The 27104-nt window shown below is 55.2% G+C and overlaps 3 protein-coding genes and 1 long non-coding RNA gene across 4 annotated transcripts; all 4 read right to left on the bottom strand.

Moving 5' to 3' along the window:
- Positions 1 to 679: 679 nt before the first annotated feature.
- LOC135291249 (serine/threonine-protein kinase PAK 3-like) lies at positions 680 to 7702 on the bottom strand. The gene is made up of 9 exons (XM_064405284.1): positions 7483 to 7702; positions 6482 to 6519; positions 5919 to 6041; positions 2922 to 3034; positions 2543 to 2660; positions 1699 to 1798; positions 1216 to 1412; positions 991 to 1128; positions 680 to 757 (listed from the first exon to the last, which is right to left on the bottom strand). The coding sequence occupies exons 1-9, from the start codon at positions 7559 to 7561 to the stop codon at positions 680 to 682; spliced, it is 984 nt and encodes a 327-aa protein (XP_064261354.1). The 5' UTR covers positions 7562 to 7702.
- A 3604-nt stretch (positions 7703 to 11306) lies between these two features.
- LOC135291248 (serine/threonine-protein kinase PAK 3-like) lies at positions 11307 to 15057 on the bottom strand. The gene is made up of 8 exons (XM_064405283.1): positions 14657 to 15057; positions 13972 to 14020; positions 13549 to 13661; positions 13170 to 13287; positions 12326 to 12425; positions 11843 to 12039; positions 11618 to 11755; positions 11307 to 11384 (listed from the first exon to the last, which is right to left on the bottom strand). Exons 1-8 carry the CDS (start codon positions 14869 to 14871, stop codon positions 11307 to 11309), a joined length of 1008 nt encoding a protein of 335 aa, XP_064261353.1. The 5' UTR covers positions 14872 to 15057.
- A 1489-nt stretch (positions 15058 to 16546) lies between these two features.
- On the bottom strand, positions 16547 to 18313 carry LOC135289729 (uncharacterized). Its single transcript, XR_010352452.1, has 3 exons — positions 18094 to 18313; positions 17093 to 17130; positions 16547 to 16652 (listed from the first exon to the last, which is right to left on the bottom strand). It is a non-coding gene; the product is annotated as an uncharacterized LOC135289729 (long non-coding RNA).
- A 3870-nt stretch (positions 18314 to 22183) lies between these two features.
- LOC135291247 (serine/threonine-protein kinase PAK 1-like) lies at positions 22184 to 26935 on the bottom strand. Its single transcript, XM_064405282.1, has 9 exons — positions 26890 to 26935; positions 26037 to 26168; positions 25276 to 25339; positions 24577 to 24625; positions 24154 to 24266; positions 23775 to 23892; positions 22931 to 23030; positions 22448 to 22644; positions 22184 to 22360 (listed from the first exon to the last, which is right to left on the bottom strand). Exons 1-9 carry the CDS (start codon positions 26933 to 26935, stop codon positions 22184 to 22186), a joined length of 996 nt encoding a protein of 331 aa, XP_064261352.1.
- Positions 26936 to 27104: the final 169 nt, after the last annotated feature.

The following is a 27104-nucleotide window of genomic DNA, read 5'->3' as shown; positions in this document are numbered from 1 at the left end:
GAAAGGGACTGTCCAGCTTAGCTACAGCATGGCAAGGAAAGGAGTCTCACAACACTCTGGATAGTTTAGAGTTTTATTGTCACTCCAGCTGAAATAAAGTATTCCCTCACTACTTCTACCTCTTCATCATCCTGTCCTGCAGGTGGCCTGTTCAGGCCAAAAGCTCCTAGCACCTGCAGGTTGCACTTCTCCAGCATCACAGCTTTTCCTCTCACAGCTTAACTACTACTACTACTACTATTATTATTATTATTATTATTATTATTATTATTATTATTATTACTATTATTACTATTATTATTATTATCACAGTTCATTCATTTCTACTTCAAAGATACCCCAGAGCTTCCTTAAATTAACAATCCTCTCTTCTAAGCTAAACAATCCTCTATTATCTAAGCTATCTAGGTTCTATGATCCTTAAAAGTCACCCCCTACGCTGCCTACATTTCTAGAATTTAATCTTTGGAGAAAATGAAAATAAAACCAAAAGAGATTTAAATTGAACAGACCTAAACTGACAAAATTACACAACCACTAAATTTCCTATCTACAGCAGAGCTCCTCTTAAGACTCAGGGGATGGCGGAATCTCTGCCTAAACGCGATACATCCCCTTTTCCCCCCTCTGAGCTGGCGGGGCACAAGGGTCTCCTCAGGCGCGGGCGTCTCCTCTCCAGTCAATCCTGCGCTTGCTTGGCTGAGGTGATCAGAGCAGCCAGGCTGGAGGCAGGCTCGCCTGAGGTCACAAACGGGTGCTGCCCAGAGGAGAAACAAGAAAGAAAGGAACCCTTACTTTCCAAGACCCTGACGGGCTCCAGCAGCATTCCTGGGCTACCAGAAAGACACACCAAGAGGACCGAGGGCAGCAGGTCCCCCTGCGCCTTCCTGTCCTGTAACCTGTCTCGCTGCCGTGGCCCACGCTCCTCTGCATCCCTTCCTGCAGGTGTCCTCAGCTGACAGGGCTTTTTGCCCCTTTGCTTTTCCTTACCTGCAGGAGCTCCTGGGCACTCCAGCGCCTGTCCTGGTCTGCCTGCAGGCAGCAGCGGAGGAAGTCGCGCAGGAGAGCCGAGTGCTGCCTGGGGTTCTGCAGTTTTGGGGGCCCGTTCCTTTCTATCAGTTCAAAAACCTACAGCACACGGATGGAAGAGGACACTCGAGCTGCTCCTTTCCTCGCCACAGCAGCTCTCTCTCCCCTTTCTAAGCTGCACCTTACCCTGAGACGGGCTTCCCTCTGGTAAGGAGCTTCCCCTTCCACCATTTCCAGCCCCATGATCCCCAGGGACCAGATGTCCACTTTGGGGCCGTAGGCTTCTCCTCGCACCACCTCCGGTGCCATCCAGCTGGGAGTGCCGACGCTGGAGCTGCGCTTGCTGCGCTCAGGGCTGAGCTGAGCGCAGAGGCCAAAGTCAGCTGAGGACAAAAACAAGGCCTGTCAAGGCCAGCTACCACTGGCAAGCCAGGCAAAAGGATTGCCCACTCCAAGCCTGACAAGGCCATGCTGAATGCAGCTGAAAACACAGCTGAGCTCTCCTTCCACGTGGCTGGAGCCAGGGAAATAAGGCATTGGCCACTTGAAGAAACACCCTCACCATTCACACGCTGGCCAAGCAGTGCTTCTGGGCCAGTGGCAGTCGCCAAAATGCAGCCTCACATGCGCTGCGTGCCGGCAATGCTGCACCTGAACCAAAACACCCACCCAATTTGACAGCTCCGTCCATGCCCAGGAGAACGTTGCCGCTCTTGATGTCTCTGTGGATGACTTGGCGGCAGTGAAGGAAATGCAGTCCTTGCAGGCACTGAGAGAGAAAAAGGAGAGAGGGAAACTTAACATCCAGGCTCTGATTCCAGCCCGCTGGAAAGGAAAGGATTCGATGAGACTGACAGCTTTCGCAGGGAGTTGTGAGCGAGGCCGCAGCATCGTGGTGCTGTCGAGAAGAACAGCTTGATGCTTCAAGGCTCTTAGAAGTGTTTTCCGCATTTCAAAGCGAAGGCATCTGGCCTTCCACAAGTTCCACCCGCCTTCGGTACGAAGCGCATCACCTCGGCCTGGGAGGCGGCATGGCAAAGATTTTTGTGGAAGCCTAGTGGCAGCAGCGGAGGAAGCAGCACGTGAGATGTGTTCCAGAATCCAATGCCATCTGGGCTGCAATGCTATCCTTGGAAGCTGAGGACATCTCTTTGCCCTTAGCTTCAAATTCTGCCACCTGCATGCTTGCTCACAGTGGCATGGAATGTAGGAAAGACGGACAGGCTGCAGGCAGACTTTCAGAGGCAAAGCTGAGAAGAGGAAACAAGGGAAACGAAGCCAGGGAGCCAGCACGAGCGCCAGAGGACAGAGCGTGTGGAAGAGTGCAAGAACAGAGCCGAAGGAGTGCGGGGACACTGGCAGGCAGTTCACCTCAGACGCCCTTCTTTCTCCTCTGCGTCGTGACAGCAGCACCAAAAGAAAGCCGAGAGCAAGAAATCTCTGCTGCCTTTACCCTGCAGTTGACAAGCACCGTGCAGGGCAGGCCTGGGGAAGCACAAGCGGGATCCCTCACCTCCCGACAGACAGCGCCTATCTGTCCTTCCTCCAGGTACACTGCCCTGAGCACATCAAACAACGTGCCGCCGTCCATGAACTCCATGGCCAGCCAGAGCTCCGCATCCACCAGGTAGCTGGAAGAAGAAAAGCGTGGCATGGAGACAGAGCAATGGGCCGCACTGCTCCTTCACCCGAGGGCCTGGCCCAGGTTTTGGCAACTGCTCTCCAAGCTACATGTGCCAGAAGAGATGGTTGGACAGCAGGTCAACCTCCTGCCATGCGCTGGAGACGAGTCGAGAAATCCTAAAGATCTCCATTCTCTTCCAGTGACCAAAGGGCATTGCCTCTTCTGCCTTGCAATATCTCAAGCTACACTGACATGAGCATAGGCCAACCTGTCCAAGTAGGTGACAATATTGGGATTCCTGTTGTCCCTCAGGACCAGGATTTCATTGACAGCCAGCTCCTCGGACATCTCCTCTTGGAGTGACATGATCTTGATGGCCACCTGAAATGACATTGCCCACCATTCACTTGAGAAGACGCACCCGGCGCGCGATCACAAGGAGCGCGCAGCCAGTGCCCGTGCAAGGACGCGGCCAGCTGTGCCAAAACGGCCTTGCTACTAGACAGCCGAGCTCAGCAGAAGCACCAAAGCCCAGCCCAAATGCATTCTCCACCCTGAGCCAAGACTGTACTGCAGAGGAACAGCCTCTGCTGCAGACATGGAGCGGGCACCCAAGCCTCCAGGCAGAGCTCACAGCAGCGAGGAAAGCGCTCCAGAGGTGCAAAATCTGCTGGGGCTGTTGGCACTTTACCTGTTGTCCTGTGCTGGTGTCAAGGGCCTTATAAACAGCGCCAAAACCCCTAGGAAGAAAACAGCAGCAGAAAAAGCCCTTTATCCCTGGCAGTGAAAGCAAGCCCAGGCAGGAGATCTCTCCAGACGGCCTGGATGCCTGGCTGCGGCGTCCCTTCAGCCAACAGCACATCAGCCCAGAGCCTTCTGCCACGCAGGCCAGGGTGTCCAAGGGGACGCTAAGGTCCAGTGTGAAGAGCAAGGGCTGCTGGAAATCACCAAGGCACACACCCACTTAGGTCTTTTCCCAACCTAACGGGGAACTCTCTCCTTATGTGGGTGTGCATGCATGCGTGTGTGTGTGTGTGTGTGTGTGTGTGTGTGTGTGTGTAAAACAAGGGGGGAAACTTATAGTCAGAACACTGTCTTGGAGAATCGGACATTTCTTGGATGGCCAGGCGCTCCCTCTGGCCATAAAGCTGCAGGGGCAGGGCATTTTCCATTTTTCCTGCTCCTCATTGCTACAAGCTGGACATTGCCAGCATCAACTTGTCTTGGAGGAGGCCTTTGGATTGCTCTGACTGAGCACTCCTGGGAGGCGACAGGAGCTAAAGCCAGAGTCTTTCCTCTGTCTTTGGAGCTTGCCTGACTTGACGCTTGAGACTGCACCAGCCAAAGAGCTGGCCCACGCTTTTGGAACATGAGCTGGCGTCACACTTACCCTCGCCCAAGTTCTTCAAATGCCGTGTATTTGCTCACTGGCTGGCCCAGACTCACGATGCTCCCTGAAAGACAAAAGCAGTGAGCAGGGCGCTCACTTGCACACCGAGACGCCGCTCCCCAGACGACGCCAAATGCAGCCCCACTGGCGGCAGCTCTGGGCCCTTTGTGCTCACTTGGCTTCCAACTGCTGAGAACAGCAAGTGGGAGGGCCATCTTCTCCACCTTTCATCAGGCGGAGGCCTTTCCAAGAAGGACTTGATTGCTTTCAAGCACAGCATCTCATGTGATAAGCCAAAATGAGGAGCCCTTAAGAACTGGGCCCTGAGAGGTAACTAGAGGCCTTGGCAGCCTCTGCAGTCACACCCACCATCCCTGGCAGGGCCACCTAGGAGCACAAAGTGTCTGAGCCGGAGGAGGAGGAGGAGGAGGAAGAACGACAGCCAGGAAAGAGCTGGGGCCGGAGAGCTCCCTGGGGCCTAGTCACTGCCTAGGTGCCAGCCCTTCTGCTCAACCACAAACAATCTCTGCTTGTGCCTTTGGCACAGAAGGCAGCCCAGGCAGAGCCAAGCCCTCAGGCCCAGCTGCCCTCGGAGGCAGCAGGAACAGCCTGAGCGCTCCCGCGCTGCCCCAGAGCGCAACAACAGCTTCTGCAGAGCGGCCTAAGTGCCTCTGAGACCCAGGGGGAACGTCTGGCGCAGCCCACACCGAGACACGCAGACAACACGCTGCTCTGGCCCACCAGAAATACACCAGACGTACTCAGTGTCTTCAGGCCCTGCTCCTCTCTCGTCTCGGGCTGCTGGGCTGCGCTGCGGCACGAAGTGCCGGCAGCGGGGGCAGAGCTGGCTGCTGCAGGCCGTGCTGGTCCAGTGGCACGTTGAATCGCAGAACCTGTGTTGAGCTGGGACAAGAAAGGATTGCCCGTCAGAAGGGTGGCTGGCACAGATGCCCCGCAGAGCGCAGGGCAAAAGCAAGGCCGTCGGAAGAGGCTGGCAGCCAGCGCCAGGCCTCTTCAGCTGGGGCCTTTCTCCAAGGCAACGGCAAAACCCCAAAGGCTGCTTTCGTGCAGCAGCTCCTGGCCACTTCCTTGCTCCTTTTTTTTGGCTTTTCTGCAAGACACTGGCTACAAGGTATCGATGGGGCTGCAAAGATCCACCAAGACAGCAGAGCACGGCCCCAGAGCCTTGTTGCTTTCCTCCTGCTGTGCTTTCCTGGGCAGTGAAATCAGCCCGGAGCTGGCATGCAGCTGTCTGATCAGAAGGCCAGATCATGTCCCTTCTCTCATCTGTTCCGCACTGATTTCCCCTCTGTATTTCAGACTTTAGGCCCTTCGCAGCTGCCTTCCAGCCCTGCCGGGACCCAGCCGCCCTTTGCAATGCAGAGCTGCCTAGGATCCTCCTCTCCAAACTCTGCTCTGCCCCTGCGCAACTGAAGCACGGTCGACCTTGTGCCTCAGGCTAATTAGTCCACAGAGAGGGGCGTGTCCCTTCCAGGGTCCAGAGACTGCCCAATATCCTGCAAGGCTGCCAACCGCGTCTTTGGGCCGCTCCGTCCGCTGGCACGCAGACGGAGCACAGGGGGCTGACAGTGGGCACAAGGGGCTCACTCCTACCCTGGGAATAATTGGATGCTGCCTCTTGGCTGATGCCAAGAGACATTCTCGGGCCCCCTCAGCATGGCAGCCAAGTGATGCTTAAATGTCAAAGGTCAGAACCCACTGGCCAGGGCTGCCTGGCTTGGCTGAAGCAGCCACTACGTCGTGGCAGGCACACAGCCGCCAGCATCCTCAGCCACAAGTACCAAGGGCTGGCTCATCCAAACCTTGAAGCTTGCCTCTGCACCAAAGGCAGCGCCAACCTCAGCTGCCACTTACTGGCTCTGCAAGTTCAGGCTGTGGAGGGACTGCAGGTGGAGGCTTGGTGCTCCTTTGCTCCTCTTCAGCCTCTTCCTCAACAAGAGAGGGAGCCAGAGGAGGTGCTGACCCTGCTGCTGAGCCCTGCAGACACACAGAAGTGAGAGACATGGGCAACAGCCAATCCTTTAGGAGCTGCTTTCTACTGAGCTGGGAAAGGACCCAGAATCAGGGGAAATCATGGCCTTTGATACAAGTGGCACTCCCAGTCATGAAAACCCTGAGAAGAGGGCTGACTCAGGTGGTGGTACTTCATCTTGCTGTGCACTTGAGCTTCCAGGCTAGCTAGAAGCAGCAAGACACCTTGGAGCTGTCACGTTTGCCTGGCATCTCTTGAAAGGCTCTTCACTGGAAAATTAGGAGAGAGCCGCTGCTGCCCTTGCTACTGCTGACGCCACCAGGCACTTGGCCTTTCTTCCAGCCTCCCACGCTGGCACTCCACACTGGACTGCAACAGGCCAAGCTCACAGCTTGCTGCACAATTCTTACACGCCAGCAAGGTCAGAGGTTCCTTTGCCACTCACCAAAGGACAGGCTTGCCTCCATCTGCGCGTGAAGTGACCTGCAGCGAGCAAGGGAAAAGCAACCAGAGGCCCTTAGGAAAGTGCCTGTGCTGGGAACGCCACAGCACAAGTCAGTCCCAACAGAGAGCATTTCCCCTTTCCCAACACGCCTCCAGGAGCAACAGCTCTTTCCCACAGCAAGCAAGAGAACAACAGGGACACTCCAGTAGGCTCTGTCTACATTCGGGCCTCTTTTGCAGGACAGAAACAGAAACACGGCCCTGGAAATGCTGGTGGCTCTTGGACAGCCTCAGCTTCTGTTGTGCCCAACAGCTCAAGCAGCATTTTCCTCTTCTCTTTCCTGGATTTTTTATATATATATATCTGTATTTATTTAATTTTTTTAATGGCATGCACTAATTGCCATCGGTTGGCTGAAGACGATACCCCAGGAATGTTTCCACACAGGGCCCCTTCGCTGCTGTGGCAGCTCTCTGCTGAAGCAGGCCAGGAGCAGCTCCTGGGTTCAGCAGCAAACCCTATCTGGATTGGAGTTTGTGCTGCATGGCCAAGGGAATTGCTGTCTTGGCACACCATGAAAGGGTCAAGTCACAGAGCCAAGGCCTCTCAGGGCAGAATTTTGGGCAAGAGCTGCTTTCCTTCACTCCTGGAGAGAACCACCGAGTTTGTAGAAGTACTTCTGAGGATCTCTCCTTAGAGTCTGCAATTTGCAGGTTGTCTTGCCTGAAGCAGCAAGCTGAGGAAATGGCTGACTCCACTGCCACGCACTCTCCCGGGGAGGGCACGCAGCCACTGCGGGTGACACTGCAAATACTCTGCACCCGCCCGCCAGTACACATGCCCCCTTTCTAGCTGATGCTGCCGGCAGGAGATTTACCAAAGTGGTGGCATCTTAGGGGCAAGTTTCTTCCCAAATAAACTCGGTGGCTGCTGCGGCATAAAGAGCAGAGCGAAGCAAAAGGCAGGTGATGCCAGCCCCAGGATAATAAACCTTTACTTACGAGTCAGCTGGGTCAGGTAGTAGCCAGAATAAGCAAGAGAAAAGACGGTGCAAACCGCGGCACAGACTTGCTGGATCATCTTAGCAGCGCCGTGCGGGTTTGCACACTGAATGCCACCCAAGGGAAAAACCAAGACTCCTCTCGGGGTGCAGGCCGTCTGCTGAGAACTCCTTGATCACAAGGATCCTCCTGCAGGGAGCGAGCGCAAGAGCTGCTCTGGACAGCCAGGCCTTGCGCGCACCGGGACAAGGCTGCGCTGACAGCACTGTGACGTGGCACCGCTCCCTTGACCTCACAATAGCAGCTGCTCTGGGCTGCTTGTGCCCAGCAACCCAGCCTTCAGTACAGCTGAGGCAAAAGCAAAGCCTGGGAAGTTCTCCTCAGTCATAAAGCAGCAGAAAAAAAGCCTTACAGACCATAGGCCAGTGCTCAAGGCATCCCAGGGCAACGGCGAAAATGTGCCAGCCCAAGCGGCATCCACAAAATCCAAGCAAACGTGACTTGTGCTCCCAAAGGCTCCCACTAAAAGCAAGTCTGCTTCTTCTGGCTGGCACCTTAGCTGCTTCTGAAAAGCCTAACTTCTTCAATGGCCTTCAGGGTGCAAAAGAAGCAAAGGAAATACATTTCCAGGAGTATCGCAGTGTGCAGCTCCTTCTTGAGCACGTAGGTGCACGCTGACCTTTGCTCTGACTGGGTTCGGAGCCTGACCTCCCTTTGTGGCAGGGAGACGCCGGCTTAGCTCTTGACGCAAAGCTCCTCTGGTCCTGCTTGCTGTTTCTCTGGCAACGGAAAGGCTCAGAGCATCCACAAGAGCCGCGCAGTGATTGCTGGGCTGCCACACTTGTCTTGCTTTGGAGATCTGGCAGCAGCCTGCAGCCCGCTGCTCTGCAATGGCCGGCAGATGCCCAGCCCAAAGGAGGCCCCTTTGGAACAGTGCCGAGCTGCAGTCTGACAGATGTTTGCCCAGGCTCCATGCTGCCTTGCAGAAACTTGGATAGCCACAGCCCAGTAAAAATGAGATGCAGTCATTCCCTCCTCTGTCAAAGTCTTGAGGTAGACCCAGGGGGCGTCTTGAAAGCGGAATAAAAGTTCTCGGTGGGAGGGGGAAAAAGGTGCACGCAACTCCTCTGGAAATCAGCCCCGTCCACCCGTGGAATAATGATCCCCGGCTTGGCTTGCTTTCCTGGTGACCCGGCACAGACACGTCCTCCGCTGGTGGACAGCACCATGAACACATGGTGCTTTACAAGGGGCTCGTGTCGCCGCGGCCTGGATCCCGGCAGAGAGGGCGCGCCTCGTAAGCGGCGAGCTGCCCAGCCCTTTTCCTCCGAGCGGCGCCACCGAGTGGCCGCTCCCCGCCTCCAGCTCCTTTAGCCGGGGCCCAGGGTAGCGGTTCGGCCTTTCGGCTGGAACCTCCCCTTCCACCTGGCCTGGCCGAAGGTGGGCACCCGGAGAGGTTCCTCCTCGACGCTGAGTGACACAAAGGGAGAGAGGGACCCTCTGGTGGCAAAGTTCCCAGACCTTTATTCTTCTCCCAAGGGAGAAGTGGCAGCATGATACAAGGAAACAATCTCGGAGGGAGCACACGCAGCAGAGAGCCTAGAGAAGGGGGCGACAACAGTCTATAAAGGGGGGCAGTCTCCCGGGAGGAGACTGCCTACAACTAATTAGAGATTAGCAAGGAGGAGCATCGGGTGGGCTTACATTGACATAACACTGATGAGGCAGAAGGAGGGAGGGGTGAATACATCATGCACAAATGGGAGGAGAGGAAACAGCATAAGTGACACAGAACTTTCTGGGCAAAGGGGTACAGCAAGACCCTAATTGACAAGCTGCAGGGAACGGCTTTAGAGGATTGACAAGGAAGGATTGACAAGTATGGGCGGGGCAAAGGGAATTGGCATGAGGATTGACATAAGGAAGGGCGGGAAAATATGGGGTCAGCAACTCTGGGAAGAACTATTTTTGAAACGGAACAGGGGGGTGTGGAAAAAACCCTTTCATAACATAGGAAAATCTAACATATTAGAGTTCAAACAGTTAAAAAATCCAAAACCACACCACACTTGAGGCTCGTCACACTTGAGATGCTGAGGGTGGCATTTGAAACTCAAGGCAACTGCAGAAAGACTCAGCATTACCTTGAAATTCTGTTGCTGAAACACTGCAGTTGTTACCCAGAAGAGTCGCCTCAATTTGAAAGCATCCCATTTTCCCCATTTCCAAGTCAGCTGGCATCAACCAGGCGATTGTAGGGCTTAGAGAAGGAAGCGCGACACCTTAGCATGGAAAGCCGAGTGTAGGCCCTGAGAGGCCCTTGAGCAGAGCGCTTTGGTGCCCCAAAGGTTTAAGAGAGGGCGGTGTTAGGAGGACGTGCCCGTTCAGCCCTCCTTGTGGGGCGGCTGTCAGGAGGTGCGTGGGGCGGGGCAGGGCCCCTCTGTGAAGGGGGAGAGCCTTGGGCCGCTCGGAAGCAGCGCAAAGCCCTGGACGGGACAGCCCGTCCGGAGCGCACAGGAGCTTCCAAGGCACTGAGCAGCTTAGGCGCAGCCTGACACGGAAGGCAACATTGCAGGGCTCTGGAGGGTTTAGGGGCTGTAGTGCCAGTCCTGCTGAAACCGAGGGCTGGAACAGAGCGTCTTCTGGTTACTTCAGCATCTTCATTGGCGTCATTCTGTCCTCCAGGTGTCCTTCAGTTCTGATAGCTCATAGCACGTGCCTGGGCCAGATCTGCTGAATCCCAGCTCCTTCTCTGGTAGCTTAATTCTTCTTAGGACCATTCATTCATTTCTCCTTAAAGGAGAATTCTGAGCTTGCCTACATCAACAATACTCGACGCTTGTCGAAGAAATGCTTCGTGAATGAAGCTTTCTGTGCTCTATAGGCCTGACTAAATACAGCTTAGCCAAGAAAACCTGCAAGCATTCAATTTCCTATCTATGGCACAGCTCCTCATAAAACTCAGGGCGTGGCTGAATCTCTGCCTAAACCCAATACATTCCCTTTTCCTTCCTCTGAGCTGGCGGGACACAAGGGCCTCCTCAGGCGCAGGCGTCTCCTCTGCAGTCCTCCTGCGCTTGCTTTGCCCAGTTAAGGCCAGCAAAGCTGCTCAGCTCCACATGTTCTTTGGGCCTCTGAAAGGGACTGTCCAGCTTAGCTACAGCATGGCAAGGAAAGGAGTCTCACAACACTCTGGATAGTTTAGAGTTTTATTGTCACTCCAGCTGAAATAAAGTATTCCCTCACTACTTCTACCTCTTCATCATCCTGTCCTGCAGGTGGCCTGTTCAGGCCAAAAGCTCCTAGCACCTGCAGGTTGCACTTCTCCAGCATCACAGCTTTTCCTCTCACAGCTTAACTACTACTACTACTACTATTATTATTATTATTATTATTATTATTATTATTATTATTATTATTATTATTACTATTATTACTATTATTATTTTTATCACAGTTCATTCATTTCTACTTCAAAGATACCCCAGAGCTTCCTTAAATTAACAATCCTCTCTTCTAAGCTAAACAATCCTCTATTATCTAAGCTATCTAGGTTCTATGATCCTTAAAAGTCACCCCCTACGCTGCCTACATTTCTAGAATTTAATCTTTGGAGAAAATGAAAATAAAACCAAAAGAGATTTAAATTGAACAGACCTAAACTGACAAAATTACACAACCACTAAATTTCCTATCTACAGCAGAGCTCCTCTTAAGACTCAGGGGATGGCGGAATCTCTGCCTAAACGCGATACATCCCCTTTTCCCCCCTCTGAGCTGGCGGGGCACAAGGGTCTCCTCAGGCGCGGGCGTCTCCTCTCCAGTCAATCCTGCGCTTGCTTGGCTGAGGTGATCAGAGCAGCCAGGCTGGAGGCAGGCTCGCCTGAGGTCACAAACGGGTGCTGCCCAGAGGAGAAACAAGAAAGAAAGGAACCCTTACTTTCCAAGACCCTGACGGGCTCCAGCAGCATTCCTGGGCTACCAGAAAGACACACCAAGAGGACCGAGGGCAGCAGGTCCCCCTGCGCCTTCCTGTCCTGTAACCTGTCTCGCCGCCGTGGCCCACGCTCCTCTGCATCCCTTCCTGCAGGTGTCCTCAGCTGACAGGGCTTTTTGCCCCTTTGCTTTTCCTTACCTGCAGGAGCTCCTGGGCACTCCAGCGCCTGTCCTGGTCTGCCTGCAGGCAGCAGCGGAGGAAGTCGCGCAGGAGAGCCGAGTGCTGCCTGGGGTTCTGCAGTTTTGGGGGCCCGTTCCTTTCTATCAGTTCAAAAACCTACAGCACACGGATGGAAGAGGACACTCGAGCTGCTCCTTTCCTCGCCACAGCAGCTCTCTCTCCCCTTTCTAAGCTGCACCTTACCCTGAGACGGGCTTCCCTCTGGTAAGGAGCTTCCCCTTCCACCATTTCCAGCCCCATGATCCCCAGGGACCAGATGTCCACTTTGGGGCCGTAGGCTTCTCCTCGCACCACCTCCGGTGCCATCCAGCTGGGAGTGCCGACGCTGGAGCTGCGCTTGCTGCGCTCAGGGCTGAGCTGAGCGCAGAGGCCAAAGTCAGCTGAGGACAAAAACAAGGCCTGTCAAGGCCAGCTACCACTGGCAAGCCAGGCAAAAGGATTGCCCACTCCAAGCCTGACAAGGCCATGCTGAATGCAGCTGAAAACACAGCTGAGCTCTCCTTCCACGTGGCTGGAGCCAGGGAAATAAGGCATTGGCCACTTGAAGAAACACCCTCACCATTCACACGCTGGCCAAGCAGTGCTTCTGGGCCAGTGGCAGTCGCCAAAATGCAGCCTCACATGCGCTGCGTGCCGGCAATGCTGCACCTGAACCAAAACACCCACCCAATTTGACAGCTCCGTCCATGCCCAGGAGAACGTTGCCGCTCTTGATGTCTCTGTGGATGACTTGGCGGCAGTGAAGGAAATGCAGTCCTTGCAGGCACTGAGAGAGAAAAAGGAGAGAGGGAAACTTAACATCCAGGCTCTGATTCCAGCCCGCTGGAAAGGAAAGGATTCGATGAGACTGACAGCTTTCGCAGGGAGTTGTGAGCGAGGCCGCAGCATCGTGGTGCTGTCGAGAAGAACAGCTTGATGCTTCAAGGCTCTTAGAAGTGTTTTCCGCATTTCAAAGCGAAGGCATCTGGCCTTCCACAAGTTCCACCCGCCTTCGGTACGAAGCGCATCACCTCGGCCTGGGAGGCGGCATGGCAAAGATTTTTGTGGAAGCCTAGTGGCAGCAGCGGAGGAAGCAGCACGTGAGATGTGTTCCAGAATCCAATGCCATCTGGGCTGCAATGCTATCCTTGGAAGCTGAGGACATCTCTTTGCCCTTAGCTTCAAATTCTGCCACCTGCATGCTTGCTCACAGTGGCATGGAATGTAGGAAAGACGGACAGGCTGCAGGCAGACTTTCAGAGGCAAAGCTGAGAAGAGGAAACAAGGGAAACGAAGCCAGGGAGCCAGCACGAGCGCCAGAGGACAGAGCGTGTGGAAGAGTGCAAGAACAGAGCCGAAGGAGTGCGGGGACACTGGCAGGCAGTTCACCTCAGACGCCCTTCTTTCTCCTCTGCGTCGTGACAGCAGCACCAAAAGAAAGCCGAGAGCAAGAAATCTCTGCTGCCTTTACCCTGCAGTTGACAAGCACCGTGCAGGGCAGGCCTGGGGAAGCACAAGCGGGATCCCTCACCTCCCGACAGACAGCGCCTATCTGTCCTTCCTCCAGGTACACTGCCCTGAGCACATCAAACAACGTGCCGCCGTCCATGAACTCCATGGCCAGCCAGAGCTCCGCATCCACCAGGTAGCTGGAAGAAGAAAAGCGTGGCATGGAGACAGAGCAATGGGCTGCACTGCTCCTTCACCCGAGGGCCTGGCCCAGGTTTTGGCAACTGCTCTCCAAGCTACATGTGCCAGAAGAGATGGTTGGACAGCAGGTCAACCTCCTGCCATGCGCTGGAGACGAGTCGAGAAATCCTAAAGATCTCCATTCTCTTCCAGTGACCAAAGGGCATTGCCTCTTCTGCCTTGCAATATCTCAAGCTACACTGACATGAGCATAGGCCAACCTGTCCAAGTAGGTGACAATATTGGGATTCCTGTTGTCCCTCAGGACCAGGATTTCATTGACAGCCAGCTCCTCGGACATCTCCTCTTGGAGTGACATGATCTTGATGGCCACCTGAAATGACATTGCCCACCATTCACTTGAGAAGACGCACCCGGCGCGCGATCACAAGGAGCGCGCAGCCAGTGCCCGTGCAAGGACGCGGCCAGCTGTGCCAAAACGGCCTTGCTACTAGACAGCCGAGCTCAGCAGAAGCACCAAAGCCCAGCCCAAATGCATTCTCCACCCTGAGCCAAGACTGTACTGCAGAGGAACAGCCTCTGCTGCAGACATGGAGCGGGCACCCAAGCCTCCAGGCAGAGCTCACAGCAGCGAGGAAAGCGCTCCAGAGGTGCAAAATCTGCTGGGGCTGTTGGCACTTTACCTGTTGTCCTGTGCTGGTGTCAAGGGCCTTATAAACAGCGCCAAAACCCCTAGGAAGAAAACAGCAGCAGAAAAAGCCCTTTATCCCTGGCAGTGAAAGCAAGCCCAGGCAGGAGATCTCTCCAGACGGCCTGGATGCCTGGCTGCGGCGTCCCTTCAGCCAACAGCACATCAGCCCAGAGCCTTCTGCCACGCAGGCCAGGGTGTCCAAGGGGACGCTAAGGTCCAGTGTGAAGAGCAAGGGCTGCTGGAAATCACCAAGGCACACACCCACTTAGGTCTTTTCCCAACCTAACGGGGAACTCTCTCCTTATGTGGGTGTGCATGCATGCGTGTGTGTGTGTGTGTGTGTGTGTAAAACAAGGGGGGAAACTTATAGTCAGAACACTGTCTTGGAGAATCGGACATTTCTTGGATGGCCAGGCGCTCCCTCTGGCCATAAAGCTGCAGGGGCAGGGCATTTTCCATTTTTCCTGCTCCTCATTGCTACAAGCAGGACATTGCCAGCATCAACTTGTCTTGGAGGAGGCCTTTGGATTGCTCTGACTGAGCACTCCTGGGAGGCGACAGGAGCTAAAGCCAGAGTCTTTCCTCTGTCTTTGGAGCTTGCCTGACTTGACGCTTGAGACTGCACCAGCCAAAGAGCTGGCCCACGCTTTTGGAACATGAGCTGGCGTCACACTTACCCTCGCCCAAGTTCTTCAAATGCCGTGTATTTGCTCACTGGCTGGCCCAGACTCACGATGCTCCCTGAAAGACAAAAGCAGTGAGCAGGGCGCTCACTTGCACACCGAGACGCCGCTCCCCAGACGACGCCAAATGCAGCCCCACTGGCGGCAGCTCTGGGCCCTTTGTGCTCACTTGGCTTCCAACTGCTGAGAACAGCAAGTGGGAGGGCCATCTTCTCCACCTTTCATCAGGCGGAGGCCTTTCCAAGAAGGACTTGATTGCTTTCAAGCACAGCATCTCATGTGATAAGCCAAAATGAGGAGCCCTTAAGAACTGGGCCCTGAGAGGTAACTAGAGGCCTTGGCAGCCTCTGCAGTCACACCCACCATCCCTGGCAGGGCCACCTAGGAGCACAAAGTGTCTGAGCCGGAGGAGGAGGAGGAGGAGGAAGAACGACAGCCAGGAAAGAGCTGGGGCCGGAGAGCTCCCTGGGGCCTAGTCACTGCCTAGGTGCCAGCCCTTCTGCTCAACCACAAACAATCTCTGCTTGTGCCTTTGGCACAGAAGGCAGCCCAGGCAGAGCCAAGCCCTCAGGCCCAGCTGCCCTCGGAGGCAGCAGGAACAGCCTGAGCGCTCCCGCGCTGCCCCAGAGCGCAAGAACAGCTTCTGCAGAGCGGCCTAAGTGCCTCTGAGACCCAGGGGGAACGTCTGGCGCAGCCCACACCGAGACACGCAGACAACACGCTGCTCTGGCCCACCAGAAATACACCAGACGTACTCAGTGTCTTCAGGCCCTGCTCCTCTCTCGTCTCGGGCTGCTGGGCTGCGCTGCGGCACGAAGTGCCGGCAGCGGGGGCAGAGCTGGCTGCTGCAGGCCGTGCTGGTCCAGCGGCACGTTGAATCGCAGAGCCTGTGTTGAGCTGGGACAAGAAAGGATTGCCCGTCAGAAGGGTGGCTGGCACAGATGCCCCGCAGAGCGCAGGGCAAAAGCAAGGCCGTCGGAAGAGGCTGGCAGCCAGCGCCAGGCCTCTTCAGCTGGGGCCTTTCTCCAAGGCAACGGCAAAACCCCAAAGGCTGCTTTCGTGCAGCAGCTCCTGGCCACTTCCTTGCTCCTTTTTTTCGGCTTTTCTGCAAGACACTGGCTACAAGGTATCGATGGGGCTGCAAAGATCCACCAAGACAGCAGAGCACGGCCCCAGAGCCTTGTTGCTTTCCTCCTGCTGTGCTTTCCTGGGCAGTGAAATCAGCCCGGAGCTGGCATGCAACTGTCTGATCAGAAGGCCAGATCATGTCCCTTCTCTCATCTGTTCCGCACTGATTTCCCGTTGTATTTCAGACTTCAGGCCCTTCGCAGCTGCCTTCCAGCCCTGCGGGACCCAGCCGCCCTTTACAATGCAGAGCTGCCTAGGATCCTCCTCTCCAAACTCTGCTCTGCCCCTGCACAACTGAAGCACGGTCGACCTTGTGCCTCAGGCTAATTAGTCCACAGAGAGGGGCGTGTCCCTTCCAGGGTCCAGAGACTGCCCAATATCCTGCAAGGCTGCCAACCGCGTCTTTGGGCCGCTCCGTCCGCTGGCACGCAGACGGAGCACAGGGGGCTGACAGTGGGCACAAGGGGCTCACTCCTACCCTGGGAATAATTGGATGCTGCCTCTTGGCTGATGCCAAGAGACATTCTCGGGCCCCCTCAGCATGGCAGCCAAGTGATGCTTAAATGTCAAAGGTCAGAACCCACTGGCCAGGGCTGCCTGGCTTGGCTGAAGCAGCCACTACGTCGTGGCAGGCACACAGCCGCCAGCATCCTCAGCCACAAGTACCAAGGGCTGGCTCATCCAAACCTTGAAGCTTGCCTCTGCACCAAAGGCAGCGCCAACCTCAGCTGCCACTTACTGGCTCTGCAAGTTCAGGCTGTGGAGGGACTGCAGGTGGAGGCTTGGTGCTCCTTTGCTCCTCTTCAGCCTCTTCCTCAACAAGAGAGGGAGCCAGAGGAGGTGCTGACCCTGCTGCTGAGCCCTGCAGACACACAGAAGTGAGAGACATGGGCAACAGCCAATCCTTTAGGAGCTGCTTTCTACTGAGCTGGGAAAGGACCCAGAATCAGGGGAAATCATGGCCTTTGATACAAGTGGCACTCCCAGTCATGAAAACCCTGAGAAGAGGGCTGACTCAGGTGGTGGTACTTCATCTTGCTGTGCACTTGAGCTTCCAGGCTAGCTAGAAGCAGCAAGACACCTTGGAGCTGTCACGTTTGCCTGGCATCTCTTGAAAGGCTCTTCACTGGAAAATTAGGAGAGAGCCGCTGCTGCCCTTGCTACTGCTGACGCCACCAGGCACTTGGCCTTTCTTCCAGCCTCCCACGCTGGCACTCCACACTGGACTGCAACAGGCCAAGCTCACAGCTTGCTGCACAATTCTTACACGCCAGCAAGGTCAGAGGTTCCTTTGCCACTCACCAAAGGACAGGCTTGCCTCCATCTGCGCGTGAAGTGACCTGCAGCGAGCAAGGGAAAAGCAACCAGAGGCCCTTAGGAAAGTGCCTGTGCTGGGAACGCCACAGCACAAGTCAGTCCCAACAGAGAGCATTTCCCCTTTCCCAACACGCCTCCAGGAGCAACAGCTCTTTCCCACAGCAAGCAAGAGAACAACAGGGACACTCCAGTAGGCTCTGTCTACATTCGGGCCTCTTTTGCAGGACAGAAACAGAAACACGGCCCTGGAAATGCTGGTGGCTCTTGGACAGCCTCAGCTTCTGTTGTGCCCAACAGCTCAAGCAGCATTTTCCTCTTCTCTTTCCTGGATTTTTTATATATATATATCTGTATTTATTTAATTTTTTTAATGGCATGCACTAATTGCCATCGGTTGGCTGAAGACGATACCCCAGGAATGTTTCCACACAGGGCCCCTTCGCTGCTGTGGCAGCTCTCTGCTGAAGCAGGCCAGGAGCAGCTCCTGGGTTCAGCAGCAAACCCTATCTGGATTGGAGTTTGTGCTGCATGGCCAAGGGAATTGCTGTCTTGGCACACCATGAAAGGGTCAAGTCACAGAGCCAAGGCCTCTCAGGGCAGAATTTTGGGCAAGAGCTGCTTTCCTTCACTCCTGGAGAGAACCACCGAGTTTGTAGAAGTACTTCTGAGGATCTCTCCTTAGAGTCTGCAATTTGCAGGTTGTCTTGCCTGAAGCAGCAAGCTGAGGAAATGGCTGACTCCACTGCCACGCACTCTCCCGGGGAGGGCACGCAGCCACTGCGGGTGACACTGCAAATACTCTGCACCCGCCCGCCAGTACACATGCCCCCTTTCTAGCTGATGCTGCCGGCAGGAGATTTACCAAAGTGGTGGCATCTTAGGGGCAAGTTTCTTCCCAAATAAACTCGGTGGCTGCTGCGGCATAAAGAGCAGAGCGAAGCAAAAGGCAGGTGATGCCAGCCCCAGGATAATAAACCTTTACTTACGAGTCAGCTGGGTCAGGTAGTAGCCAGAATAAGCAAGAGAAAAGACGGTGCAAACCGCGGCACAGACTTGCTGGATCATCTTAGCAGCGCCGTGCGGGTTTGCACACTGAATGCCACCCAAGGGAAAAACCAAGACTCCTCTCGGGGTGCAGGCCGTCTGCTGAGAACTCCTTGATCACAAGGATCCTCCTGCAGGGAGCGAGCGCAAGAGCTGCTCTGGACAGCCAGGCCTTGCGCGCACCGGGACAAGGCTGCGCTGACAGCACTGTGACGTGGCACCGCTCCCTTGACCTCACAATAGCAGCTGCTCTGGGCTGCTTGTGCCCAGCAACCCAGCCTTCAGTACAGCTGAGGCAAAAGCAAAGCCTGGGAAGTTCTCCTCAGTCATAAAGCAGCAGAAAAAAAGCCTTACAGACCATAGGCCAGTGCTCAAGGCATCCCAGGGCAACGGCGAAAATGTGCCAGCCCAAGCGGCATCCACAAAATCCAAGCAAACGTGACTTGTGCTCCCAAAGGCTCCCACTAAAAGCAAGTCTGCTTCTTCTGGCTGGCACCTTAGCTGCTTCTGAAAAGCCTAACTTCTTCAATGGCCTTCAGGGTGCAAAAGAAGCAAAGGAAATACATTTCCAGGAGTATCGCAGTGTGCAGCTCCTTCTTGAGCACGTAGGTGCACGCTGACCTTTGCTCTGACTCGGTTCGGAGCCTGACCTCCCTTTGTGGCAGGGAGACGCCGGCTTAGCTCTTGACGCAAAGCTCCTCTGGTCCTGCTTGCTGTTTCTCTGGCAACGGAAAGGCTCAGAGCATCCACAAGAGCCGCGCAGTGATTGCTGGGCTGCCACACTTGTCTTGCTTTGGAGATCTGGCAGCAGCCTGCAGCCCGCTGCTCTGCAATGGCCGGCAGATGCCCAGCCCAAAGGAGGCCCCTTTGGAACAGTGCCGAGCTGCAGTCTGACAGATGTTTGCCCAGGCTCCATGCTGCCTTGCAGAAACTTGGATAGCCACAGCCCAGTAAAAATGAGATGCAGTCATTCCCTCCTCTGTCAAAGTCTTGAGGTAGACCCAGGGGGCGTCTTGAAAGCGGAATAAAAGTTCTCGGTGGGAGGGGGAAAAAGGTGCACGCAACTCCTCTGGAAATCAGCCCCGTCCACCCGTGGAATAATGATCCCCGGCTTGGCTTGCTTTCCTGGTGACCCGGCACAGACACGTCCTCCGCTGGTGGACAGCACCATGAACACATGGTGCTTTACAAGGGGCTCGTGTCGCCGCGGCCTGGATCCCGGCAGAGAGGGCGCGCCTCGTAAGCGGCGAGCTGCCCAGCCCTTTTCCTCCGAGCGGCGCCACCGAGTGGCCGCTCCCCGCCTCCAGCTCCTTTAGCCGGGGCCCAGGGTAGCGGTTCGGCCTTTCGGCTGGAACCTCCCCTTCCACCTGGCCTGGCCGAAGGTGGGCACCCGGAGAGGTTCCTCCTCGACGCTGAGTGACACAAAGGGAGAGAGGGACCCTCTGGTGGCAAAGTTCCCAGACCTTTATTCTTCTCCCGAGGGAGAAGTGGCAGCATGATACAAGGAAACAATCTCGGAGGGAGCACACGCAGCAGAGAGCCTAGAGAAGGGGGCGACAACAGTCTATAAAGGGGGGCAGTCTCCCGGGAGGAGACTGCCTACAACTAATTAGAGATTAGCAAGGAGGAGCATCGGGTGGGCTTACATTGACATAACACTGATGAGGCAGAAGGAGGGAGGGGTGAATACATCATGCACAAATGGGAGGAGAGGAAACAGCATAAGTGACACAGAACTTTCTGGGCAAAGGGGTACAGCAAGACCCTAATTGACAAGCTGCAGGGAACGGCTTTAGAGGATTGACAAGGAAGGATTGACAAGTATGGGCGGGGCAAAGGGAATTGGCATGAGGATTGACATAAGGAAGGGCGGGAAAATATGGGGTCAGCAACTCTGGGAAGAACTATTTTTGAAACGGAACAGGGGGGTGTGGAAAAAACCCTTTCATAACATAGGAAAATCTAACATATTAGAGTTCAAACAGTTAAAAAATCCAAAACCACACCACACTTGAGGCTCGTCACACTTGAGATGCTGAGGGTGGCATTTGAAACTCAAGGCAACTGCAGAAAGACTCAGCATTACCTTGAAATTCTGTTGCTGAAACACTGCAGTTGTTACCCAGAAGAGTGGCCTCAATTTGAAAGCATCCCATTTTCCCCATTTCCAAGTCAGCTGGCATCAACCAGGCGATTGTAGGGCTTAGAGAAGGAAGCGCGACACCTTAGCATGGAAAGCCGAGTGTAGGCCCTGAGAGGCCCTTGAGCAGAGCGCTTTGGTGCCCCAAAGGTTTAAGAGAGGGCGGTGTTAGGAGGACGTGCCCGTTCAGCCCTCCTTGTGGGGCGGCTGTCAGGAGGTGCGTGGGGCGGGGCAGGGCCCCTCTGTGAAGGGGGAGAGCCTTGGGCCGCTCGGAAGCAGCGCAAAGCCCTGGACGGGACAGCCCGTCCGGAGCGCACAGGAGCTTCCAAGGCACTGAGCAGCTTAGGCGCAGCCTGACACGGAAGGCAACATTGCAGGGCTCTGGAGGGTTTAGGGGCTGTAGTGCCAGTCCTGCTGAAACCGAGGGCTGGAACAGAGCGTCTTCTGGTTACTTCAGCATCTTCATTGGCGTCATTCTGTCCTCCAGGTGTCCTTCAGTTCTGATAGCTCATAGCACGTGCCTGGGCCAGATCTGCTGAATCCCAGCTCCTTCTCTGGTAGCTTAATTCTTCTTAGGACCATTCATTCATTTCTCCTTAAAGGAGAATTCTGAGCTTGCCTACATCAACAATACTCGACGCTTGTCGAAGAAATGCTTCGTGAATGAAGCTTTCTGTGCTCTATAGGCCTGACTAAATACAGCTTAGCCAAGAAAACCTGCAAGCATTCAATTTCCTATCTATGGCACAGCTCCTCATAAAACTCAGGGCGTGGCTGAATCTCTGCCTAAACCCAATACATTCCCTTTTCCTTCCTCTGAGCTGGCGGGACACAAGGGCCTCCTCAGGCGCAGGCGTCTCCTCTGCAGTCCTCCTGCGCTTGCTTTGCCCAGTTAAGGCCAGCAAAGCTGCTCAGCTCCACATGTTCTTTGGGCCTCTGAAAGGGACTGTCCAGCTTAGCTACAGCATGGCAAGGAAAGGAGTCTCACAACACTCTGGATAGTTTAGAGTTTTATTGTCACTCCAGCTGAAATAAAGTATTCCCTCACTACTTCTACCTCTTCATCATCCTGTCCTGCAGGTGGCCTGTTCAGGCCAAAAGCTCCTAGCACCTGCAGGTTGCACTTCTCCAGCATCACAGCTTTTCCTCTCACAGCTTAACTACTACTACTACTACTATTATTATTATTATTATTATTATTATTATTATTATTATTATTATTACTATTATTACTATTATTATTTTTATCACAGTTCATTCATTTCTACTTCAAAGATACCCCAGAGCTTCCTTAAATTAACAATCCTCTCTTCTAAGCTAAACAATCCTCTATTATCTAAGCTATCTAGGTTCTATGATCCTTAAAAGTCACCCCCTACGCTGCCTACATTTCTAGAATTTAATCTTTGGAGAAAATGAAAATAAAACCAAAAGAGATTTAAATTGAACAGACCTAAACTGACAAAATTACACAACCACTAAATTTCCTATCTACAGCAGAGCTCCTCTTAAGACTCAGGGGATGGCGGAATCTCTGCCTAAACGCGATACATCCCCTTTTCCCCCCTCTGAGCTGGCGGGGCACAAGGGTCTCCTCAGGCGCGGGCGTCTCCTCTCCAGTCAATCCTGCGCTTGCTTGGCTGAGGTGATCAGAGCAGCCAGGCTGGAGGCAGGCTCGCCTGAGGTCACAAACGGGTGCTGCCCAGAGGAGAAACAAGAAAGAAAGGAACCCTTACTTTCCAAGACCCTGACGGGCTCCAGCAGCATTCCTGGGCTACCAGAAAGACACACCAAGAGGACCGAGGGCAGCAGGTCCCCCTGCGCCTTCCTGTCCTGTAACCTGTCTCGCCGCCGTGGCCCACGCTCCTCTGCATCCCTTCCTGCAGGTGTCCTCAGCTGACAGGGCTTTTTGCCCCTTTGCTTTTCCTTACCTGCAGGAGCTCCTGGGCACTCCAGCGCCTGTCCTGGTCTGCCTGCAGGCAGCAGCGGAGGAAGTCGCGCAGGAGAGCCGAGTGCTGCCTGGGGTTCTGCAGTTTTGGGGGCCCGTTCCTTTCTATCAGTTCAAAAACCTACAGCACACGGATGGAAGAGGACACTCGAGCTGCTCCTTTCCTCGCCACAGCAGCTCTCTCTCCCCTTTCTAAGCTGCACCTTACCCTGAGACGGGCTTCCCTCTGGTAAGGAGCTTCCCCTTCCACCATTTCCAGCCCCATGATCCCCAGGGACCAGATGTCCACTTTGGGGCCGTAGGCTTCTCCTCGCACCACCTCCGGTGCCATCCAGCTGGGAGTGCCGACGCTGGAGCTGCGCTTGCTGCGCTCAGGGCTGAGCTGAGCGCAGAGGCCAAAGTCAGCTGAGGACAAAAACAAGGCCTGTCAAGGCCAGCTACCACTGGCAAGCCAGGCAAAAGGATTGCCCACTCCAAGCCTGACAAGGCCATGCTGAATGCAGCTGAAAACACAGCTGAGCTCTCCTTCCACGTGGCTGGAGCCAGGGAAATAAGGCATTGGCCACTTGAAGAAACACCCTCACCATTCACACGCTGGCCAAGCAGTGCTTCTGGGCCAGTGGCAGTCGCCAAAATGCAGCCTCACATGCGCTGCGTGCCGGCAATGCTGCACCTGAACCAAAACACCCACCCAATTTGACAGCTCCGTCCATGCCCAGGAGAACGTTGCCGCTCTTGATGTCTCTGTGGATGACTTGGCGGCAGTGAAGGAAATGCAGTCCTTGCAGGCACTGAGAGAGAAAAAGGAGAGAGGGAAACTTAACATCCAGGCTCTGATTCCAGCCCGCTGGAAAGGAAAGGATTCGATGAGACTGACAGCTTTCGCAGGGAGTTGTGAGCGAGGCCGCAGCATCGTGGTGCTGTCGAGAAGAACAGCTTGATGCTTCAAGGCTCTTAGAAGTGTTTTCCGCATTTCAAAGCGAAGGCATCTGGCCTTCCACAAGTTCCACCCGCCTTCGGTACGAAGCGCATCACCTCGGCCTGGGAGGCGGCATGGCAAAGATTTTTGTGGAAGCCTAGTGGCAGCAGCGGAGGAAGCAGCACGTGAGATGTGTTCCAGAATCCAATGCCATCTGGGCTGCAATGCTATCCTTGGAAGCTGAGGACATCTCTTTGCCCTTAGCTTCAAATTCTGCCACCTGCATGCTTGCTCACAGTGGCATGGAATGTAGGAAAGACGGACAGGCTGCAGGCAGACTTTCAGAGGCAAAGCTGAGAAGAGGAAACAAGGGAAACGAAGCCAGGGAGCCAGCACGAGCGCCAGAGGACAGAGCGTGTGGAAGAGTGCAAGAACAGAGCCGAAGGAGTGCGGGGACACCGGCAGGCAGTTCACCTCAGACGCCCTTCTTTCTCCTCTGCGTCGTGACAGCAGCACCAAAAGAAAGCCGAGAGCAAGAAATCTCTGCTGCCTTTACCCTGCAGTTGACAAGCACCGTGCAGGGCAGGCCTGGGGAAGCACAAGCGGGATCCCTCACCTCCCGACAGACAGCGCCTATCTGTCCTTCCTCCAGGTACACTGCCCTGAGCACATCAAACAACGTGCCGCCGTCCATGAACTCCATGGCCAGCCAGAGCTCCGCATCCACCAGGTAGCTGGAAGAAGAAAAGCGTGGCATGGAGACAGAGCAATGGGCCGCACTGCTCCTTCACCCGAGGGCCTGGCCCAGGTTTTGGCAACTGCTCTCCAAGCTACATGTGCCAGAAGAGATGGTTGGACAGCAGGTCAACCTCCTGCCATGCGCTGGAGACGAGTCGAGAAATCCTAAAGATCTCCATTCTCTTCCAGTGACCAAAGGGCATTGCCTCTTCTGCCTTGCAATATCTCAAGCTACACTGACATGAGCATAGGCCAACCTGTCCAAGTAGGTGACAATATTGGGATTCCTGTTGTCCCTCAGGACCAGGATTTCATTGACAGCCAGCTCCTCGGACATCTCCTCTTGGAGTGACATGATCTTGATGGCCACCTGAAATGACATTGCCCACCATTCACTTGAGAAGACGCACCCGGCGCGCGATCACAAGGAGCGCGCAGCCAGTGCCCGTGCAAGGACGCGGCCAGCTGTGCCAAAACGGCCTTGCTACTAGACAGCCGAGCTCAGCAGAAGCACCAAAGCCCAGCCCAAATGCATTCTCCACCCTGAGCCAAGACTGTACTGCAGAGGAACAGCCTCTGCTGCAGACATGGAGCGGGAACCCAAGCCTCCAGGCAGAGCTCACAGCAGCGAGGAAAGCGCTCCAGAGGTGCAAAATCTGCTGGGGCTGTTGGCACTTTACCTGTTGTCCTGTGCTGGTGTCAAGGGCCTTATAAACAGCGCCAAAACCCCTAGGAAGAAAACAGCAGCAGAAAAAGCCCTTTATCCCTGGCAGTGAAAGCAAGCCCAGGCAGGAGATCTCTCCAGACGGCCTGGATGCCTGGCTGCGGCGTCCCTTCAGCCAACAGCACATCAGCCCAGAGCCTTCTGCCACGCAGGCCAGGGTGTCCAAGGGGACGCTAAGGTCCAGTGTGAAGAGCAAGGGCTGCTGGAAATCACCAAGGCACACACCCACTTAGGTCTTTTCCCAACCTAACGGGGAACTCTCTCCTTATGTGGGTGTGCATGCATGCGTGTGTGTGTGTGTGTGTGTGTGTGTGTGTGTGTGTGTAAAACAAGGGGGGAAACTTATAGTCAGAACACTGTCTTGGAGAATCGGACATTTCTTGGATGGCCAGGCGCTCCCTCTGGCCATAAAGCTGCAGGGGCAGGGCATTTTCCATTTTTCCTGCTCCTCATTGCTACAAGCTGGACATTGCCAGCATCAACTTGTCTTGGAGGAGGCCTTTGGATTGCTCTGACTGAGCACTCCTGGGAGGCGACAGGAGCTAAAGCCAGAGTCTTTCCTCTGTCTTTGGAGCTTGCCTGACTTGACGCTTGAGACTGCACCAGCCAAAGAGCTGGCCCACGCTTTTGGAACATGAGCTGGCGTCACACTTACCCTCGCCCAAGTTCTTCAAATGCCGTGTATTTGCTCACTGGCTGGCCCAGACTCACGATGCTCCCTGAAAGACAAAAGCAGTGAGCAGGGCGCTCACTTGCACACCGAGACGCCGCTCCCCAGACGACGCCAAATGCAGCCCCACTGGCGGCAGCTCTGGGCCCTTTGTGCTCACTTGGCTTCCAACTGCTGAGAACAGCAAGTGGGAGGGCCATCTTCTCCACCTTTCATCAGGCGGAGGCCTTTCCAAGAAGGACTTGATTGCTTTCAAGCACAGCATCTCATGTGATAAGCCAAAATGAGGAGCCCTTAAGAACTGGGCCCTGAGAGGTAACTAGAGGCCTTGGCAGCCTCTGCAGTCACACCCACCATCCCTGGCAGGGCCACCTAGGAGCACAAAGTGTCTGAGCCGGAGGAGGAGGAGGAGGAGGAAGAACGACAGCCAGGAAAGAGCTGGGGCCGGAGAGCTCCCTGGGGCCTAGTCACTGCCTAGGTGCCAGCCCTTCTGCTCAACCACAAACAATCTCTGCTTGTGCCTTTGGCACAGAAGGCAGCCCAGGCAGAGCCAAGCCCTCAGGCCCAGCTGCCCTCGGAGGCAGCAGGAACAGCCTGAGCGCTCCCGCGCTGCCCCAGAGCGCAACAACAGCTTCTGCAGAGCGGCCTAAGTGCCTCTGAGACCCAGGGGGAACGTCTGGCGCAGCCCACACCGAGACACGCAGACAACACGCTGCTCTGGCCCACCAGAAATACACCAGACGTACTCAGTGTCTTCAGGCCCTGCTCCTCTCTCGTCTCGGGCTGCTGGGCTGCGCTGCGGCACGAAGTGCCGGCAGCGGGGGCAGAGCTGGCTGCTGCAGGCTGTGCTGGTCCAGTGGCACGTTGAATCGCAGAACCTGTGTTGAGCTGGGACAAGAAAGGATTGCCCGTCAGAAGGGTGGCTGGCACAGATGCCCCGCAGAGCGCAGGGCAAAAGCAAGGCCGTCGGAAGAGGCTGGCAGCCAGCGCCAGGCCTCTTCAGCTGGGGCCTTTCTCCAAGGCAACGGCAAAACCCCAAAGGCTGCTTTCGTGCAGCAGCTCCTGGCCACTTCCTTGCTCCTTTTTTTTGGCTTTTCTGCAAGACACTGGCTACAAGGTATCGATGGGGCTGCAAAGATCCACCAAGACAGCAGAGCACGGCCCCAGAGCCTTGTTGCTTTCCTCCTGCTGTGCTTTCCTGGGCAGTGAAATCAGCCCGGAGCTGGCATGCAGCTGTCTGATCAGAAGGCCAGATCATGTCCCTTCTCTCATCTGTTCCGCACTGATTTCCCCTCTGTATTTCAGACTTTAGGCCCTTCGCAGCTGCCTTCCAGCCCTGCCGGGACCCAGCCGCCCTTTGCAATGCAGAGCTGCCTAGGATCCTCCTCTCCAAACTCTGCTCTGCCCCTGCGCAACTGAAGCACGGTCGACCTTGTGCCTCAGGCTAATTAGTCCACAGAGAGGGGCGTGTCCCTTCCAGGGTCCAGAGACTGCCCAATATCCTGCAAGGCTGCCAACCGCGTCTTTGGGCCGCTCCGTCCGCTGGCACGCAGACGGAGCACAGGGGGCTGACAGTGGGCACAAGGGGCTCACTCCTACCCTGGGAATAATTGGATGCTGCCTCTTGGCTGATGCCAAGAGACATTCTCGGGCCCCCTCAGCATGGCAGCCAAGTGATGCTTAAATGTCAAAGGTCAGAACCCACTGGCCAGGGCTGCCTGGCTTGGCTGAAGCAGCCACTACGTCGTGGCAGGCACACAGCCGCCAGCATCCTCAGCCACAAGTACCAAGGGCTGGCTCATCCAAACCTTGAA

This window comes from Passer domesticus, chromosome Z (genome assembly GCF_036417665.1).
Source record: "Passer domesticus isolate bPasDom1 chromosome Z, bPasDom1.hap1, whole genome shotgun sequence".
Lineage (NCBI taxonomy): Eukaryota > Metazoa > Chordata > Aves > Passeriformes > Passeridae > Passer > Passer domesticus.
The sequence above is the reverse complement of the archived record's forward strand: the minus strand, read 5'-3'. Positions and strand labels throughout refer to the sequence as shown.

Bases quoted from the DNA above. Each gene is read 5' to 3' on its own strand.
- LOC135291247 (XM_064405282.1), bottom strand. From the start codon at position 26,935: ATGTCTCTTGGCATCAGCCAAGAGGCAGCATCCAATTATTCCCAGG. The intron at 25,340-26,036 runs GTACGTCTGGTG...TTTGTCTTTCAG, and splicing joins GCAGGGCCTGAAGACACTGA to GGAGCATCGTGAGTCTGGGC. The intron at 24,267-24,576 runs GTAAAGTGCCAA...ATGTCATTTCAG, and splicing joins ACACCAGCACAGGACAACAG to GTGGCCATCAAGATCATGTC.
- LOC135291248 (XM_064405283.1), bottom strand. From the start codon at position 14,871: ATGGCCCTCCCACTTGCTGTTCTCAGCAGTTGGAAGCCAAGTGAGCAC. The intron at 12,040-12,325 runs GTGGGTGTTTTG...TTTTGTCCTCAG, and splicing joins GGACGGAGCTGTCAAATTGG to CTGACTTTGGCCTCTGCGCT. The intron at 11,385-11,617 runs GTAAGGAAAAGC...TCCTCTGGGCAG, and splicing joins GTGCCCAGGAGCTCCTGCAG to CACCCGTTTGTGACCTCAGG.
- LOC135291249 (XM_064405284.1), bottom strand. From the start codon at position 7,561: ATGATCCAGCAAGTCTGTGCCGCGGTTTGCACCGTCTTTTCTCTTGCT. The intron at 6,042-6,481 runs GTGAGTGGCAAA...GTGTGTCTGCAG, and splicing joins GGAGGCAAGCCTGTCCTTTG to GGCTCAGCAGCAGGGTCAGC. The intron at 1,129-1,215 runs GTAAGGTGCAGC...CGTGTGCTGTAG, and splicing joins AGAGGGAAGCCCGTCTCAGG to GTTTTTGAACTGATAGAAAG.